This window comes from Sinocyclocheilus anshuiensis, unplaced genomic scaffold, assembly GCF_001515605.1.
Source record: "Sinocyclocheilus anshuiensis isolate Anshui unplaced genomic scaffold, SAMN03320099.WGS_v1.1 scaffold168, whole genome shotgun sequence".
NCBI classification, from domain to species: Eukaryota; Metazoa; Chordata; class Actinopteri; order Cypriniformes; family Cyprinidae; genus Sinocyclocheilus; species Sinocyclocheilus anshuiensis.
In genome coordinates, this window is record NW_015557060.1 from 71157 (window position 1) to 89832 (window position 18676).

The following is an 18676-nucleotide window of genomic DNA, read 5'->3' on the forward strand; positions in this document are numbered from 1 at the left end:
ACCCAGACCCCTGTTTTCACAGTGTGTTTCCTTTACCGCGCCGTGACAGAATAATCCGCCAAGCATGGGTCCAGCAGGAAGGTTCCTCAATGTCCGCCAGGGAGACCGGTGCATTGAGGATTACGCCAGGGACTTCGTGGGAGTGGCTCGCCAGTACACGGTGTGTTTCCTTTACCGCGCCGTGACAATTAATCGCATCCAAAATAAACGTTTTTGTTTGCATAATATGTGTGTTCTGTGTATATTTATTATGTATATATAAATACACGTACATACAGTATATATTTTGAAAATATTTACATGTACTGTATTTATGTCTATATTTATTTTCATATAATTTATATTATAAATAAATATATTTAATATATAAACAACATATTTTTCTGAAATATATACATGCATGTGTTCGTAATAAATATACACAGTACACACACATATATTATGTAAACAAAAACTTTTATTTTGGATGCGATTAATCGCGATGTGGCCGTATTGTGTCAGAGTCCGTTTCTGTTTCAAGCCTGCGTGTCAGAGTCTTAGCTCTGTTTGTTTTCTTTTTTGACTTTGTTTTTTCCCCTGCAGTCTAATAAACCTGCATTTGGACCCAGACCCCTGTTTACACGGTGTGTTTCCTTTACCGCGCCGTGACAATTAATCGCATCCAAAATAAACGTTTTTGTTTGCATAATATGTGTGTTCTGTGTATATTTATTATGTATATATAAATACACGTACATACAGTATATATTTTGAAAATATTTACATGTACTGTATTTATGTCTATATTTATTTTCATATAATTTATATTATAAATAAATATATTTAATATATAAACAACATATTTTTCTGAAATATATACATGCATGTGTGTATTTATATATACATAATAAATATACACAGTACAAACACATATATTAAGCAAACAAAAACTTTTATTTTGGATGCGATTAATCACGATTCATCATTTGACAGCACTAGTTAAAACCAAGCCATTCACACAGAACTCAAATTCAGCGCATTTTTAGAAGGACAAATATGAGTGCTACACTCACGTCTCACACAAGAGATGTATAGAAAGCCATGCTTAAAACAGTTTAAACTTAGAAAACACGTCACAAATTTGTGGAGGTTTATTCCTTTTCACTGCGTCTCATATGTTTTTAAAGGCAATCTGTGTGATGGGTGATTCTTTGTATTAGGCTAAGCAATGCATAAATACATGATGCTGTTTTGTTCATAATTGTATATGCAAGTTACAAAATTATATTTGATTTATATGAGTTTATTTAGACGTAATGCACGTTTTTTTATAGACAGTTATTTCCTTGTGTTGACAGTTTAATGCGCAACATTATTTTGCTCATTGCGCCCTCCTGTGGCCTCTGGAAACAAGCCAAAAGTTTCCTTAAGACCTATTTAATCTGCATATAAAACATTAAAAATTAGATATTTGTTTAACCCTTGTATGGTGTTCGGGTCTGTGGGACCCGTTTTCACTTTTTATCAAAAGAAAAATGACATGATTAATTATTTCTTTTATACTCATACTCATTGGCCTTGGCTCATTTTCTGTGAAGAACATTTATCAGAACAAATTTTCAATGACCACTCACTGTACACTGTGTTTCTGCCCCTGCCGATCCTGCACAAGGTTGTAGCACTTTATTTCATAAATGTGATCTAACAAAGGTACAGGGCAAATATCAACCATATATGCTGTTTATATTGCTTGTAATTGGGATGAAGTAAACATCTGTTGAGTATTTTAACACAAATTTTTTAATTGTGTTGAATCAAAAACCCAAAAATGCAGCGGGTCAACCAGACCCACGAACACTGGCTAAGTAACAAAAATATGAACACCGCACAAGGGTTAATTTTTATTTTGTGTTTGACTGTTAAAACAAAAAAATATTTGTTGTTTGTCTCAATAAATTGGGTTAGTTTAAAAAAATACAGTGGTTAAATTTAAACATTTTTTTTCTATTGCTCTTTGTTTTGAAAAAGGTTATAAAAAATGCCAATAATTATCGATACAGAACGATATGAAACATTATATTGTTGATAATTTTTTTTTGCTATATCGCCCAGCCCTTGTTTCCACTTTAAAGGGATAGTCTAAAAAAAAATCTGTCTTTATTTGTATACCTTCACATTGTTCCAAACCAAAGAACTTTGCTTGTCTTTGGAACACAAATGAAGATAATATTCTCTCATCATTTTTGTCAGACATACAGTACTTATTCAGTACGTACTCATTCTTGAAGAAGCTTAAATGTGCTTGTGCACGTGTGCTATATGAATGTGCATTGATAAATGTTCATATGTTAACAAAAGTGTAAATTAAATCTGTTCATAATATAAAATGATCTCTTTAGCATCTCTTCAGAACATTTGGATTATACCACTCAAATTATATGGGTTTCTTTTACCATGTATTTATGAACTTTTTGAAGCTTGACAATTTTGGTTGATTGGACGATCAATTGATGGACAAAAGAAAATATTAAAAATATCTTCATTTATGCTTTATTCTGGGTTTTGAACAACATGAGGGGGTGTAATTAATGACAGAATTAAAATTTGTAGGTGGACTATCCTTTTGATTACCATGCCAGTTTTCATAAAATACAGCTAAAACGAGAACATTGTAGATTTCCATATTGTCCCATTAAATAAAAACTTTAAATACATATTAATGTTATACTACAATAAAGAAAATGTTTAATTACATATCAATGTTATAGTACAATGGCAAAAAGAACCACACAAAAACTGTATTAAAAGCAGACAGGTGTTTCACTGAAAGGAAAAAAAAGTATCCAGTGAAATATGATTTAATCCGGTGAAATCAGAAGTCGTAAATGTATCAGACTGTTCAGTCTCAGTGCAGCTGGTCCATGAATTCACCAGAATGTTCTACACCTGGAACTCAAACACGTCTGCTTGCTTCTTGGCCAGTTTGGCCACCTCATCACGGATGGCTTTGACTAGGGCTGAAGTGTAAAGGCTACTGAGGGGGGTGTTGGGGCTGATCGGATCGCTGGGCTCTGCTAGACTCTGCTGGGACACTGCAGTGGAGGAGGAGGGTGGATTGTCCGGACCACCCTGAGCGGCCTGGCGGTGGTGCCACAGGAGAGGGCTGCCCTGAGGATAATGAGGGTGAGGAAAGGCCTCTGCGTAGCCTGGTAGGGGCATCTGAAAGAGAAAACAGGTAGCATTCAACAAGGCCTGTGCTAAAACCAGTCAGCTAGGGTGTACTGTTATTTTTAGTGAGTCTTGATCTGTGCTGCAGTTGACCAAATTCTACAGTTAAAAAGGGAACCAATAGACAAATACACAAGGACGACACTCACGATAAGGAAAATGAAAAGCTTAAGGATATACTTCAAAGTAAAATTAGTGACACTCCATTCAAACAAGTTTGAATTGTGTGATTTGATCATTTTCATTAAACTATGAATTATGAAATCATAAACACGTTGAACAAGGATCACCTTGTCACCAGGGTTGGGCATAATTCAGAATTTTAGAAAAAGACTCCTTTTTGAGTGTAAATTGGAATTTAATTGGCCACCCCACAAGATAATTTATGTACTAAACTGCCATTCAATGATATTCAACAGTCGCACAACACTCATTAGACCAACACATTATTTGCAGTATATATATATATATATATATTTTTTTTTTTTCTCTCTCTAAGATATTTATTGATTGCAACACTTGTTTTATAAAGACTAGTCTCATAAAGAATATAAAGAAGAATATAAAAGTCAAAAAGCAATAAATCAATCAATCAATAAAACTTTACACTTAATTCTTACCTGATGGTCTATCATCCCCATGTTTAAGTAAAAAAATAAAATAAAAAAATGTAATAAAGTGAGATATGTTAGCCTGGTGTCATTATGTGGCAAATGTGATTCCCCTTCTAGGGAACTCAACGCTGCGCCCCCTAGGGGGCACATTGGGGAATGCAGCCTGCATGACCGGTGTCTGAAGCATCCTCTTTGCTGTCTTCAGGAGTCGTCTGTTTGAAGTGCGTGTGAGACACCAAGGCAGGTGAGCGGTGTGGAAAGTGTGTGCCTCTGTTCCAGAGGTTTCTGCTGTGGCACAATTCTCCATTCGTTTTTGTCCTTCTTCTTGAGAGATGAGTGACAAGCGTTTGCGTCTCGCGGTTCGGGTCCTGCTGTTGCCGAGGCATGGCGAATACTTGGATCGTGGTATTCGCGGGGTTGAGATGAGCCTTTTTTGGGTTATCGGATCCCGTGGATAGCGCTTGAGTCGAGCAGCGCCTTAGGGAATGTGTGCCTCCATGTTTGGATTCTAACACTCGAGGGCATTAGTGTTGGGTTGTTCTTGAACGATTCGTTCATTTTGTACGAATCTTTAATGTGACTCGGGAGGAACGAGTCATCTCCGGGAGTGATTCGTTCAGTCGCGCATGCGCAACATGCTATAGGTTCTGTACTGGAATTAGTCAAGTAGTTCACCTGTTTCGAGTCTTCGGGTTTTTCCGAGTCGTTCATTCGTCACGTGACAGCCCCATAAGCTAACCAATGCAGTCTGAGCCGGAAAGAGAATTGATTAGTTCATCTCTCGAGTCTTCGGGTTTTTCGTTATGGGGAATATCTTTTTGCTCTGGAATATGGCGGTCTGAGGGCAGCTATATTCTAGCCTAGATTTTAATAACTAGGTTGGGTTCCCCTTGGCACAAGTTCTCGAGTAAGTGCTGAAGTCTTTGTTTAGGAATCTGCTATTCGATGATAGCTGTGTTCCAGCGCAGAGACTGCTTCCCTTTTAGGGTTTTTAGATTGTGGTCTCTGTGAGCCCCTTGCCTGGATTGTGCTGTCTCCCCTTCGGTGTTTTAAATAGATGGCTCACTTCCGTGGCCTGGGCAATCTTCAGCCTTATCTGAGAAAACTGCTATTCGAGGATACCTGTATCCAGCCCTCTTGTGCTATGGCTACTGCTTACATCAGGCTTGATCTTGGACTATGATGCTTGTGTTCGCTCTTTAGCGAATCATTTACTGATGGTCTGGATCTCCTGCTCTCTCCCCTCTTTGGGTCATAAGTAGACAGTCCACATTTTGTGGTCTGGGTAGTTTCAGTCGGTCCCCCTTCTGGTAGCCCTTCCCAGATACATAGCTATCTGAGGATATCTGTGTGCTAGCTCAGTGGCTTCTCCCCTTCGCGGTGAGCCCTCTCATGGAGTGGGCCCCTTTTTCCTAGAGCCTCGCTTTCTGAGGATAGTTATGTGCTAGCTCAGTGATCGCTCCCCTGCTTAGGGTTTTAAGTAGCGGTCTCTTGAGCCCTTACCTAGACAGTGCTCTCTCCCCTCTTTGGGTCATAAGTAGACAGTCCACATTTTGTGGTCTGGGTAGTTTCAGTCGGTCCCCCTTCTGGTAGCCCTTCCCAGGTACATAGCTATCTGAGGATATATGTGTGCTAGCTCAGTGGCTGCTCCCCTTCCTAGGGTTTTTAAGTCACGGTCTCTTTGAGCCCTTGCCTAGACAGTGCTATCTCCCCTGCTAGGGTAGTGAGTAGATAGCCCACTCTCTGTGGTCTAGGCAACTCTGCAGGAAGGCTATCTATGCTAGCTGTGTATTGTTTACTTGGGACTGACACGGTTTGAGGTCCTCCTTAGTATAGCCATCTGAGGGTGGTTATATTCCGGCCACTGTGATGGCAGGACGGGCTTACCTGAATACAGCTATCTGAGGCTAGCTGTGCTCTACTGCAGTTGAGGTGAGCCCTCTCTTGGAGTGGTCCCCTTTCCTAGAGCGTAGCTATCTGAGGATAGCTATGTGCTAGCTCAATGATCGCTCCCCTGCTTAGGGATTTTAAGTAGCGGTCTTTTGAGCCCTTACCTAGACAGTGCTGTCTCTCCTCTTTGATTCATAAGTAGACAGCCATCTTTGTGGTCTGGGTAGTTTCTGTCAGTCCCCCTTTTTGGTAGCCCTTCCTAGGTACATAGCTATCTGAGGATATCTGTGTGCTAGCTCAGTAACTGCTCCCCTTCTTAGGGTCTTTGAATACAGCTATCTGAGGCTAGCTGTGCTCTACTGCAGTTGAGGTGAGCCCTCTCTTGGAGTGGTCCCCTTTCCTAGAGCGTAGCTATCTGAGGATAGCTATGTGCTAGCTCAATGATCGCTCCCCTGCTTAGGGATTTTAAGTAGCGGTCTTTTGAGCCCTTACCTAGACAGTGCTGTCTCTCCTCTTTGATTCATAAGTAGACAGCCATCTTTGTGGTCTGGGTAGTTTCTGTCAGTCCCCCTTTTTGGTAGCCCTTCCTAGGTACATAGCTATCTGAGGATATATGTGTGCTAGATCAGTGACTGCTCCCCTTTTTAGGGTCTTTAAGTAGCGGTCTCTTTGAGCCCTTGCCTAGGCAGTGCTATCTCCCCTGCTAGAGTAGTAAGTAAATAGCCCACTCTATGTGGTCTGGGCAGCTCTGTAGGAAGGCTATCTAGGCTCTGACGCGGATTGGGGACCTCCTTAGTATAGCCATCTGAGGGTGGTGATATTCCAGCCATTGGTATGGCGGGTTGAGCTTACCTGGATACAGCTGTCTGAGGCTAGCTGTGTTCCATTGCGGTTGAGGTGAGCCCTCTTATGGAGTGGTGCTTTATCCTACAGCCTAGCTACCTGAGAATAGCTATGTGCTAGCTCAGTGATTGCTCCCCTGCTTAGGGTTTTAAGTAGTAGTCTCCTTGAGCCCTCTCCTAGATAGCGCTATCTCCCCTGCTAGGGTTGTAAGTAGATAGCCCACTCTTTGTGGTCTGGGCAGCCTTATAGGAGGGTTTACCTGGTTATTTAGTAGCTGTGCGGGACTAGCTGTTGATAGCTCAGTGATTGCTCCCCTTCTTAGGGTTTTTAAATAGCGGTCTCATTCAGCCCTTACCTAGACAGTGCTGTCTCCCCTGCTATGTTTGCAAGTAGACAGCCCACTCTTTGTGGTCTGGGAAGTTTCAGTCTGTCCCCCTTATGGTAGCCCTTCCTTGGTCCATAGCTATCTGAGGATATCTGTGTGCTAGCTCAGTGTCTGTTCCCCTTTTTTAGGGTCTTTAAGTAGCGGTCTCTTTGAGCCCTTGCCTAGACAGTGCTATCTCCCCTGCTAGGGTAGTAAGTAGATAGCCCACTCTTTGTGGTCTGGGCAGCTCTGTAGGAAGGCTATCTTGGCTTTGTTATTCTGAACCACAAGCCTTCATAAGACCTTATGGACATAGCTATCTGAGGAGAGCTGTGTTCTAGCTCAGCAGCTACTCTCTTTACTTCACTGTCGCTTCCTTGGTGCTCTCCCACCAGGTGGACAGTCATGCGTCTCGGCACGGCATGATTGGATTTCATTCCCCAATGTGCCCCCTTGGGGGCGCAGCATTGAGTTCCCTAGAAGGGGAACATCTCAGGTTACGCATGTAACCTTGGTTCCCTGAGAGGGAACGAGATGCTGCGTCCCCTTGCCATGCCTTCGCCCTGCCTGTCTACGTCTCCTTCAGACAGCTAAAGTGGATGACGTATTCATCAGGTGCCCTTTTATACTTCCGTGCATCCCGCCTATGACGTCTTGGACCAGGTGGGCCAATAGATTGCCGTTGTTTCACACGTGCTTCAGACACCGGTCGGGGGCGCAGTGTCTCGTTCCCTCTCAGGGGACCATGGTTACATGTGTAACCCGAGACGATTTACTTGATAGGTTATAAAAGTAAAAAAAAAAAAAAAGTTTTGTACAATCTAAAAAAAAAAAAAAAAAGGAATTTTATTCTTAAGAATGTTTTTAAATCGTAGTACAAATGCAATATCAGAATATGAACATGGCTATATCTATAGGATATATACATTTTATTGAATTTCATTATTTTTTTAATGCTACTTCAATTTTTCATCTGGTTTGCTTTCCTCAATTCAAAACCTGGAATTTTAAAGGTATTCACAATTCGATTCTGAATGGCACACAACCCTGCTCGTGACAGAGGAAAGAATGAAATAAAAAGAAAAGTGTTCATTTGAAGAAATGTGCTCATCTACCCTGGGAATTTGTTGTTTCCACTCAACGTCAGCGATAAATTCAGTTCAGCACATGGTTTCTAAATGACACTGGTTCTGCAAAAAGACACCGTGTGAATGCAGGCACACACAAACAGGGATAAGAAGGACAATCCAAAAAGACGAGTCTTGCGCCCAAGCGCAGGTCACATGATCTGACAGAATGCCCCCTAAATTCAGAACAATGTATAGAGGCACATGTGACAGATCAGTTCTGCTTCCCTTGGTTGCAGTCCATGAGGTTTTTGCCACATTAAATTGTATTAATGGTGCATGCACTGTAAAATTGGGGTCTTTGGATGCAACCCAGTTTGTGCAGCAGAATTGGACACATGATAAAGGACTGTGTGATAACTGCATTCTTACAGATTCGGCCCACTGAGGAGGCACATCCTCGGGTTCAGGGGGGTAAGACATCCAGGATGGGCTGTGGTAAGAGGAGGGTGGCGTGGAGATGAAATATCCAGTGTATTCTGGATGAGTGGCTGGGATGGCGTACACTGCTGTCATGGGGTTTCCTGTGGGACAAAAAAAGGATGAGAGTTTTGTAGGGGTGGGCAATATATGCATTGTCTATGATAATACTGTAATTATCAAATGTCACTCACTTTGCAAACAACAAAAGCACAACTTGAGATTGTATCTGTTTACGGTGTAATGTAGCCTAGTAGAATGCAGTTTGAATAGCCCCCAAATTCAATACATTGAGGCAAGTTTTTGTGTTATATTTCTAAATTACCCTATCAGATTGCAAATGTGATATTAATTTTATACAAAAGTTCAATAAACAAGAAGTTAAGGTTGTGAGTTACATTTTAGACACAATATTTTCAAGATTATCTGTTTTTAATCTATTTTCCCAATAAAAAATAGTTCTAAATAAAGCCGCAGTGAAACTCTGAGCAACACACAGTGGTGTTTCATACCTGAATGAATTAGCATGGATTTTGCAAAATAAAATTGTGTTTTGTCGATACTGATTTAATTTTATTGGTAACAGCCTATAGTGTCTTATTATTCTAACTGAATTTATCACTTAAAAATATAAAGATGATGCAAACATTTAATAAGGTCTTTTTTTTTTTTTTGTGAAAATAGCAAAGATATTTTTACCTGTTTTATTGTCAGATCATTTAAAAATGAAGCAGCCAAACTCTCCTCAACGCAGTTCACGGTTTAAAGTATCCTAAATGTACCATCAATGGTCCAGGATGAGTTATGCATCAAAGGGTGTTACACTTCCCTAACTTAAAATAATAATAATGCATAACTAATGCACTATAATTCGTAAAGAAAAAACACAGACAGACGCAAACTAGTTAGTGTACACAGACATACATAAACCCATACAATCACGCACACTAACCTGAGTGGTTGGGAATGGGCTCAGTAGTGACAGGTGGGAGTGGCGCTCTGCCTTTTGGCTTGTAGGGGGCGCTGTCATGCTGACTCGGCACTGACAACTCAGAGCAATGACCCTTCAGACCAAGATCAGAAGATGTCCTGAAAAACAATTTCATACATGCATTGACATGGTTTCACCACCAGGTGACAGTATTGATTTACTAGTAAAGTCAATATGCTGTCTTTATACATAAAGAATTAACATGACTTTTCACCACAATTACTCAAAATTTAAAAATACATTTCTGAATTTAGTACTGAAATAAACCTCAATATGACAAATTTTGCATTTGGCAGGAATATTTCAACCAAAATAACATTATTTACCCTCATGTTGTTCCAAACCCATTTGAATTCCTGTAGAAATGCTGAGCATAATGTCCTGTCTGTTATTTTCCTTACAATGGAACTGAATGGCTACTGATGCTTTCAAGCTCCAAAAAGGAAAATAATTAACCCTATACATTCTAAAGCATTATATTTGATATACAGATTTCTAAAGGCTCTAAATTTTTTAAATGTTCAAAACTGTTGTGCACAATCCTCGTGTCATCTGATTGATAGTTTATAGTGAAATTTGTACTGATTTGTATAAACGTAAAAAGTAAATGTAAGAATAACTCAGTATTATATATATTTATCCATACATGTTTACATTGTTTTTTCTAAAAACAATAATGTATCAAATATGAATAAAACCTACAGAGCTTTGGTCATAAACTAAGCATTTAAGTGTCATCTTACTTTACTAAGACATATCATTTGGAGATATAATGACGGATGACATTTTTGTGCATTTTATGTCAGTAGTGTGCAATACTGTTATAAAGATCTCACTGTGTTACATTACAAGCTATCAGAATTTAATTTTACTTTTTGGCAATATAAATATTAGCAACTGCACTTTTTCTAGTTATTTCATACATCAGACTTTAAAGTGTTGAGTGTGTTATTAGCTTTATATTCCAAATCTTCTGACACCATACAATATTTTTCCATGAGGAAAAGACCAAAATTTAGTTAACTTGGAACAGTGAGATCAGTTACAACAACAAATGACACCATGATTGACATGAATACAGAACTTGAATATTAAGCAGACATGTTTTCTTTTTAATGAAATAATGACTTAATGATGACACGCTATCAGAAGACTGTAGAATATAGAACACAGGTCATATGTACTACTTTAATTGTACTTTGTCTTTTTTTATTTTGACAGCTTTATCCACATTTATTTGTCTTGTTTGGATTGTGAACATCCTCTTGTGTGCCACGGAAGGGTTTGAAACGATAGTAAATTATGGGAAAATATTCCTTTAATAAGTGCTGAATAAACTGATGCATTGGTCACTGCCAGAACAAAAAGGCAAAGAACGTGGATATGTTCCTGACCGTTGCAGTGATGACTCAGGAGGAGGGCCTGTTCTTGGTGGGACAGGGGGTGGAGGTGACCCAAGAGCCATTTCAGGGAGCTGAGTGAACCTGAATGCCTTTTTGATAAATTTGCATATGAGCATATAGAAGTTTTTAGCAAGAAAGATAATTTCTGACATATCAATACATACATATATATAGATCAGATCTATAACTGTACCTGTTTGGCCAGGCTGCACTGGTAAGGGTCTGGTCTACAGGCTGGCACCCACTGTAGGCCTCCCTGCCCTTGACTTGTGGTGCACGGTGCACTGGTCACCACCTCTGAGTACGGGATGACTGGACCCAAGCCATAGGGACCCAGTGATGGATGCTGATGGTGGGAGTGATGGTGTCTGCTGGAAGTGGAGTGACCAGCTGAAGCTAGACTAAAGGCTTCTTCTAGCAGCAGATGCATCTGCTGACGAACCTCATCTATGGAAGGCTGGGAACTCAGCGTTGATGTCTCAGATTGACCTTTGATTTGTCGACCACAGCCAAAATAATGGCGGCCCGCCAGTCGGTCAACATCAGTCTCTTCAATCATCTCTGGCTCAGTCTACAACAGACATAGAACAAAGTAACAGATGCACATACAGTATATTACAAAATCTAAGTCTAAATTGTGATGCTCAAATTAAACAAACAAAAAAAGGAATTGTTTAAACAATAATGGTAATTCTTTCATCTGTTACTTAAGTCATTCCAAATCCATTTGAATTTCTTTCATTTGTTGGAAAATGTCCATGCTGTTTTATACAATACATTTATGTAAAGAATTAGAACAATGAAGCTCCAAAAGCTATTTTTGCTGTTGTTGATACAAACTTGGTGCACCATTGGTTCTCTCAAGTCTTGTAACTTAATGCAAAAGCATGGCTAAAATTTGAGACCTGATGGAAAAAGAAAACTATGGCTTCAGAACACTTGGACTATAGCATATGAATCATATGAACTACTTTTATAATGGTTTATGCTGTTTTGGTACTTTGGCAGCCCCTGGTCACCGTATGGAGAAGATCAGCATGGACATTTTCATAATATCTCCTTTTGCTATGCACTGATAAAAAAAAAAAAAAGATGGCATAAATGTTTATAAGCATATAGGAAATAAATGATGACAATTTTAACAGTTTTAATTATTCCTTTTGGCATATCAAATTATATAATCAGCTGTAACATGATGGAACTAACACAATTTCAGCTCTAAAGGAAAAAAACAAACAAGTATACAGGAAATTTCAGTGCCTATTTTGAGCTGTTCTGTGATACTACCACAATCCTACCAAGATCCTGAAATGATTCGTCAAGTCTGGCAGGCCAGAAGTATCACAATACACACCAAAGACAAGTCAAGAAAATAATAAAAATGTTTACAATCACTCCAACCTGTTTTTTTTACAGCAGTGTAGAAAGATACAAGATGACAAATAAATATATTGATAACAAAAACAAGAAAGAAAGAAAAAGGAAAATTATGTAAGCTAAATGATAACATCTTAAACCTATACTATACATAGAGTTTTGTACATAGAACTCAGTACGTACTGGTTTTCTGAGTTAAGATTAAATTTTTCAAAAAAATTCAGTTGGCTGGAGATTTAAAAAAGGAGATTAATTTAAGGAGATTTTCAATCTTATAACATGTCAATGGTTTTTCAGCAATCTGCAGGTAAAACTGTCAAGATTAAAATAAAGAAAGAAAGAAATCTTGTCACATCATTCATTTCTTTCTTTATTTTGATAATAAGCTACACCTGCACTCTGCCTGTTCCCACAACAGCCCTACCATTTTGAGATGCTTTGTGAATCAGGTACTTTCCCGTCCATCCCAAATGACCATTTTCATTTTAAATCTTTTCATAACATGACCCCTGAGCTTTCATTGGAACAAGTGAATCATGTGCTGGTAAAACGAGTGATCATTATCTTCCAAATCATCCAAATCTCTTATGCTTTGTGAGTCTCTCATGTGTCTCTTTCTATCTTAAACACAAATACTCATAAAACACACAATAATAGCAGAAATACACGGTGTACAATCTATTCTAATTCAATCCTGGTTGGCTTAACAATGTGGGAGTTTTGTTTATTCATCAGACCTCTGTGGTGCACAAGCCCAATGAGAAAGTGCTGCAGTGATTAAAGACTGCAACAACCCAACAACCTGATGAATCTGTGTATTTTGTCTTTCCCTCTGTTTTTCCTCTCCCACAATCCATCCGTCAGGAATATACCAGACTCAGAAAGAAAGAGAGAGTGTTTTGGTGGTGAACCCAATTGCAGGTATTTATTAAAATAACACTTGAACTGAACTTGTAAGTATTGCAAAATGTGAAATAGAGCGACTGAGTAACTGATGAATAACTGGTGAGAATGGTGAGAATCCTGAGCCCCTGCATCTTTAATCGCTAATGGTAAAGTGCTCTTTTCAGTCGTGAATGCTGTAAAAGAATGCTGTGCCAGAAGCTATTTGTACATTTTAAATGGTGTCACACCTTTTGGATTAAAGAAATTTAAAGAGAAATGCCTTGCTCCATGGTATAACAACCCCACTTGTGAGCTCAAGATGCTTCTCAGAGCACAGGTGGAAGAGTACAATTTTATTTTGAGAGGCATGGAAGGATAATGTCTCCACCTATAGAGAGGGTCTGAAAGCTCCAAGAACAGCATATTTCCAAGAAAATAAGCCAAACTTATTCAGTAGCCAGAATGACAAAGAACAAAGCAATGACAAATCCTGATATTCCCTCACAACACAGTTATGTTTAGGTATGGTAGGGTTAAAGGAATAGTTCACCCAAAAAAAAAAAATAAATTAAAATGATTTACTCACCCTAAAGCCATCCTATGTTTATATGACTTTCTTCTTTCAGATGAATACACTCTGAGTTATATTAAAAAAATGTCCTGGGCAAGCTTTATAATGGCTGTAAATAGGTGTTGAGATTTTGAAGTCCAATAAAGTGCACCCAACCATCATAAAAAGCACTCCACATGGCTCTGGGGAGTTAATGAAGGCCTTCTGAAGCAAATCAATGCGTTTGTGTAAGAAAAACATCCACATTTAAAACTTTATAACCCGTAATCTCTAGCTATCACTAACTGTCATACATGAGAGAGTGCCATTCCAGCGGATGGCGTATAGGTGTCACCATTTGTGGGCAGGCTTTAGCACGGTTTAGATCCTGCCATAATCACTATCAGTTTATTTGTGTTAATAAAGACATGTCAGATCACACACAAGTTCCACAGGGATCAGTATTAGGCCCCCTGCTTTTTTCATTGTATAATCTTCCCCTGGGCAACATTGTCAGGAAACATGGAGTCATTATTCATTCCCAGTGATATCCCAATGATATTCAGCTTTATACTGTCTCAAGTTAGGTTAGTGCATTAGTGAAGTTTAACAGTTATTTGGCATACAGAAATGGAATAATGAGTCCCTAAAGACAAGGGAGAGGGATACAATATCACATTAAGTATTTTGTGTGGCCACTACATTGCATCTCATCATCATGGACTGCACCAGAATTGCCAGTTGTTGCAGATGTTTCCCTAATGTTCCACCAAGACACTTGCAAGTTCCCAAACACATTTGAGCGGGGCACATGGTTACATGGTTTAACACTGCAAGTGCTATAGAAATACATTTGACTAGACAATATGAGTAAAAAACTAGTTAGCAAAGTTTGTAGAAAACTTGGCCCATTTGAGCATTCTGCCATGATGTCACAAAAGTGAAGCCACTGCACCGCCATTGAATTAACAGGGAATTGTACAATTTTAATGAGAAAACATCACATAACGAGTCAGCGTTTTTACAAATATATTAAACAAATATATAGTTATTTGTTTAATGTTGGGAATTCCCCCTGTGTATTGAAAAGTTGCGTACCATATTCATTACAGTAGCGAACATCAGATTAACATGATAAACATCAGACGGACGAGATCCTCAACATATTTCTGTCATTAATTACTCTCAGGTCATTCTGTAAGACCTTTGTTCATCTTCAGAACACGAATTAAGATATTTTTGATGATCTCCAAGAGCTTTCTGACCCTGCATAGACAGCAACGGAACTACCATATTCAAGGCTCAGAAAGGCAGTAAGGACATCATTAAAATAGTCCATGTGGCATCAGTGGTTCAACATTAATTTTTTGAAGCTACGAGAATATGTTTTGTGCGCAAAGAAAACAAAAATAATGACTTTATTTAACAATTTCTTCTTTTTAGAATGCAGTATGAACAATCCAGTCATTATATACATCAGTGGCCTAGGGGAATGTTGGCCTCTTTAGAAATCTGCTACTGGAATTCTATAAGCTGGATCATTAGATGAAGCTAATCTAAAATTCGTAGGATGGTTTCCTTAAAAAGTACATTCATACAGGTTTCAGACACAGTCTGTTTCTTTCTTCCTTCCTGTGCATCAAATGTGAGATATGAAGTACTTGTACAAGAGATGTGGTGCAGCGCACCACATAAAACAGTCCTTCTTACAGCATCAGTACGAGGATCTGCAGTAATTTAGCCAACAGCAAATAATTCCCACTATAATCAATAGAACTAAAGATATTTTTTTCACACAGAGACAGAATCCACATTACGTACAGGGACACAAATGAAAAGAGTTGAATCCACAAGAGTATAACTTATACAATATGGACATAGACAAAACTATGTGCTTTTTTAAATACTACATGCATAAAGAGGACAGTTTTCCACTTACTCAGAAAGTAATTATTTTTATGCTGAAAATAGGTAAGCTATTTCAAATATAACACGTAAGCATGTTTACCATCGCTGAGAGGTGTACATAGTCAGCATGTGAATTTCACTTAAGATCTAGGACACGACTGCATGTGTGCCACTGACTCTGCGTTGATAATGTCACATGTAAGCTTCTTGCTTAGAAGCTTAATTTATTTATTTACAGTAAAGAAATAAGAAGTTGTCAACACTGAATCCATTCTTTATTCCCATCTGCAAACCAGATCATTGTGCTTCTGTTTCCATCGTGATGAACTTATGATTATTCTTTAAAATGACCTGCACTTGTTTTTGTTAAAAGAAAATAATACAATAAAATAAAAAAGTCAGAACAGCAAATCCTGAGTAGACTAGCAGCAGCAATAACTAACCAAGCATAACACAACCCAACCACAACTCCACCCAATAACAATCAAGCAATGCCTTACAAAATCATTTGTAACTGTCCTGTGTTATATATCTATGCATCTGACAGATGCTTTTATCCAAAGCCACAACCTTGCTGTTCCTGGCACCATGCTCTGCCAGCTGTGTTTTTGAAGCCTTACCATTTTTGCTAATGTTTTATGCAGCTTTTCATTAAGAACACTCACATCATAGCCACTGTTACGGATCCCCTTTCTGGGTCTCTCTCTCATGACCAGAAGATCCATCTCTGTTCCTCCAGGACTGTTTAGAGACTGTCTGCTGCAATTTGTGGGGTGACTGAAACCATCACACACACAGAGAGAGAGAGAGAGAGAGATACAGAGATACAGAGTTTAGAACAGTAACATCAGTAACATCTGAACACATAACTATGACTATGTAAGGCCTATGTATGTGTCCATGTATTAGTCTGCCATGTCCACTGAAATAGATTTTTATGTTACACAATATAGGTCATTTTTTGGGCTGCTCTCTAGAGTGAGCATATTGCCCTATGCTGCATATGCAGTAATCCGAAAATGAACATTGCTTCGGAGGAAGAGAAACTTACATTTTGATTACATTTTAGAGTATAAAGACTTTTTTTGTTGAAAGAAAGAACCGATTATCCATTCAGTAAGACCATGAAAATATGTTACATGTGTTAAGTGTTATGGTTATTCTAAAAAAAAATGACAGAACTATATATTGATTAGAGAATATATATAGAACTATACATTGTTTAATAAAAGAAACCGTCAAAACAGTCAACTCCATATCTCCATGATGCTCTGGTGTCAAGATATGCAGGAGCCCTCAGCATTTTGCCCAAGAGTTGCTGTTTTAATCTGTTTTAGCTTTACATTTTTATCATATCACAGTTAAACTTGTCATCGCAACATCAGTTGCATGCCAATTTTTGGCCAGATAATGCAGCTCTGGTGTGATGGATTTACAATGACATAAAACATGAAAAGACATTGTTCTAATAAAAAATACAATCATTTCAACAGATACATTTTTAAGATCTTCACATTAAGAAAAACTCTGCCCTGAGAAAAATCATCTGGGAACTGATAAGACATATTTTAATGAGCACAAATATTGAGCTGCCGTGTAGGCAACTTCATCAGATTTCATCATTCTGAGTCCTGCGTCAAAGCAATGAGCCAGTTAGATAGTAGATCACAATAAAGTAGAGGTTAGCATTTTCACACAGAAAACACACCAAAAATAACTATTAAGGGGTCACTGGAAATGTAAAAGTTTCAATAAATGTCATCAGGAGTTTTAAAAATACATAAAGTTAAGTAAAGGGTATGAGATTTGGTTCAAAAACATTTTTTGTTGTTTTTTGTATGCTGGTTGAAAGTATCTTCACATCCCAATAGCAATCACCAAGTTAAATGGGCTAAATTTTATTTATATGTACTCATATCGTCTGTGGAAGGCGTAGGGTAGGACCATATAATGTTCGTCCAATCGAAATGTTCGGTCCGAACATTACAATAGGCTGTCATGCCTGCGTACCAAATATGTAGTTGTATACCTCTGCGCACCCTGTTTGCGCAGACATGATACATCATCAGCACATTCCAGCGAGAATGAAAGGCGCTATTATTGTAATATCATGTGCTTTGTACTGTGATGTTTTCTCAGTGGCGAATGAGACATGAGGTAATCTGACAGCATTGCATTCAATCCTCCACCAACGCCGTCTCTCATCATGTAGCAGGTTAGTCTCTGGTCTGCCTGAGTGCGTTCATGAGTGATTATGCCGGGAGGGTGAGGAACTTGCTTATAAAGCTAGCTTGCTATTGCTAGCTTTTCCAAAATCACCTTCCCTACCTTTAAAGGGGTCATATGATGCAATTTCAAATTTTCCTTTCTCTTTGGAGTGTTACAAGCTGTTCGTGCATAGATAAGATCCCTAAAGTTGCAAAGACTAAAGTCTCAAACCCAAAGAGATATTCTTTATAAAAGTTAAGACTTGTCCATGCCCTCCTAAAACGCCTCATTTAAACACGCACCCACATGTCTACGTCACTGTGTGGGAAGATTTGCATAACACCGCCCAAATGTTCACGCAAAGAAAGAAGGTGCAACTTTGATTCTCGCTGTAGTATTGTTGTTACCGCCGTCGCCATGTCGTGGAGACGTGTGTGTTTCGTTGTGAAAGCGAAACTACTTTGTTTGGCCTTCCAAAAGAGGACGATATCCGCTTCGTCATGCCTAGAGCTGATCTGTGCTGGTCGCTGAGGAAATACATCAACTTCGCGCTGTGGATCGGCTTTCACCGTGGACGAAGCGGAGTCCAGCCCGGGGTCATAACATGTGGTTGCTGCCGGCCGCGCCGTTCTCAAGCCCGCCGGCCATTTCTCACTCAAGCCCGCCAGCCTCCGCTCACTCGAGCCACCGTGTGTGACGCTGTGTGTTTTGTTGTGAAAGCGACACTACTTTGTTTGGGCTTCCAAAAGAGAACACAACTAGAAATCAGTGGTTAAGTTGTATTTCAAACACTGTTCCAGAACAGTTCAATCCAAATATTCAGATGTGTGCAGCACATTTTATGGAGGACTGTTTCCTGATCCTGGTAGAGTAGACTACAATGCCGGCT

At 38.9% G+C, this 18676-nt stretch overlaps 1 protein-coding gene across 1 annotated transcript in view; it reads right to left on the reverse strand.

The window, feature by feature from the left end:
* Positions 1-2540: 2540 nt before the first annotated feature.
* LOC107676473 (UPF0606 protein KIAA1549L-like) overlaps positions 2541-18676 on the reverse strand; it is a 53081-nt gene continuing 36945 nt past the window's right edge. The window contains exons 13-18 of the mRNA XM_016471023.1: positions 16245-16356; positions 11053-11430; positions 10851-10948; positions 9418-9554; positions 8418-8569; positions 2541-3198 (exon numbers count right to left, since the gene is read on the reverse strand). Of these exons, the coding sequence (XP_016326509.1) occupies positions 2920-3198; positions 8418-8569; positions 9418-9554; positions 10851-10948; positions 11053-11430; positions 16245-16356 (1156 nt within the window). The 3' untranslated portion in view covers positions 2541-2919. The remainder of the gene's footprint in view (positions 3199-8417; positions 8570-9417; positions 9555-10850; positions 10949-11052; positions 11431-16244; positions 16357-18676) is intronic.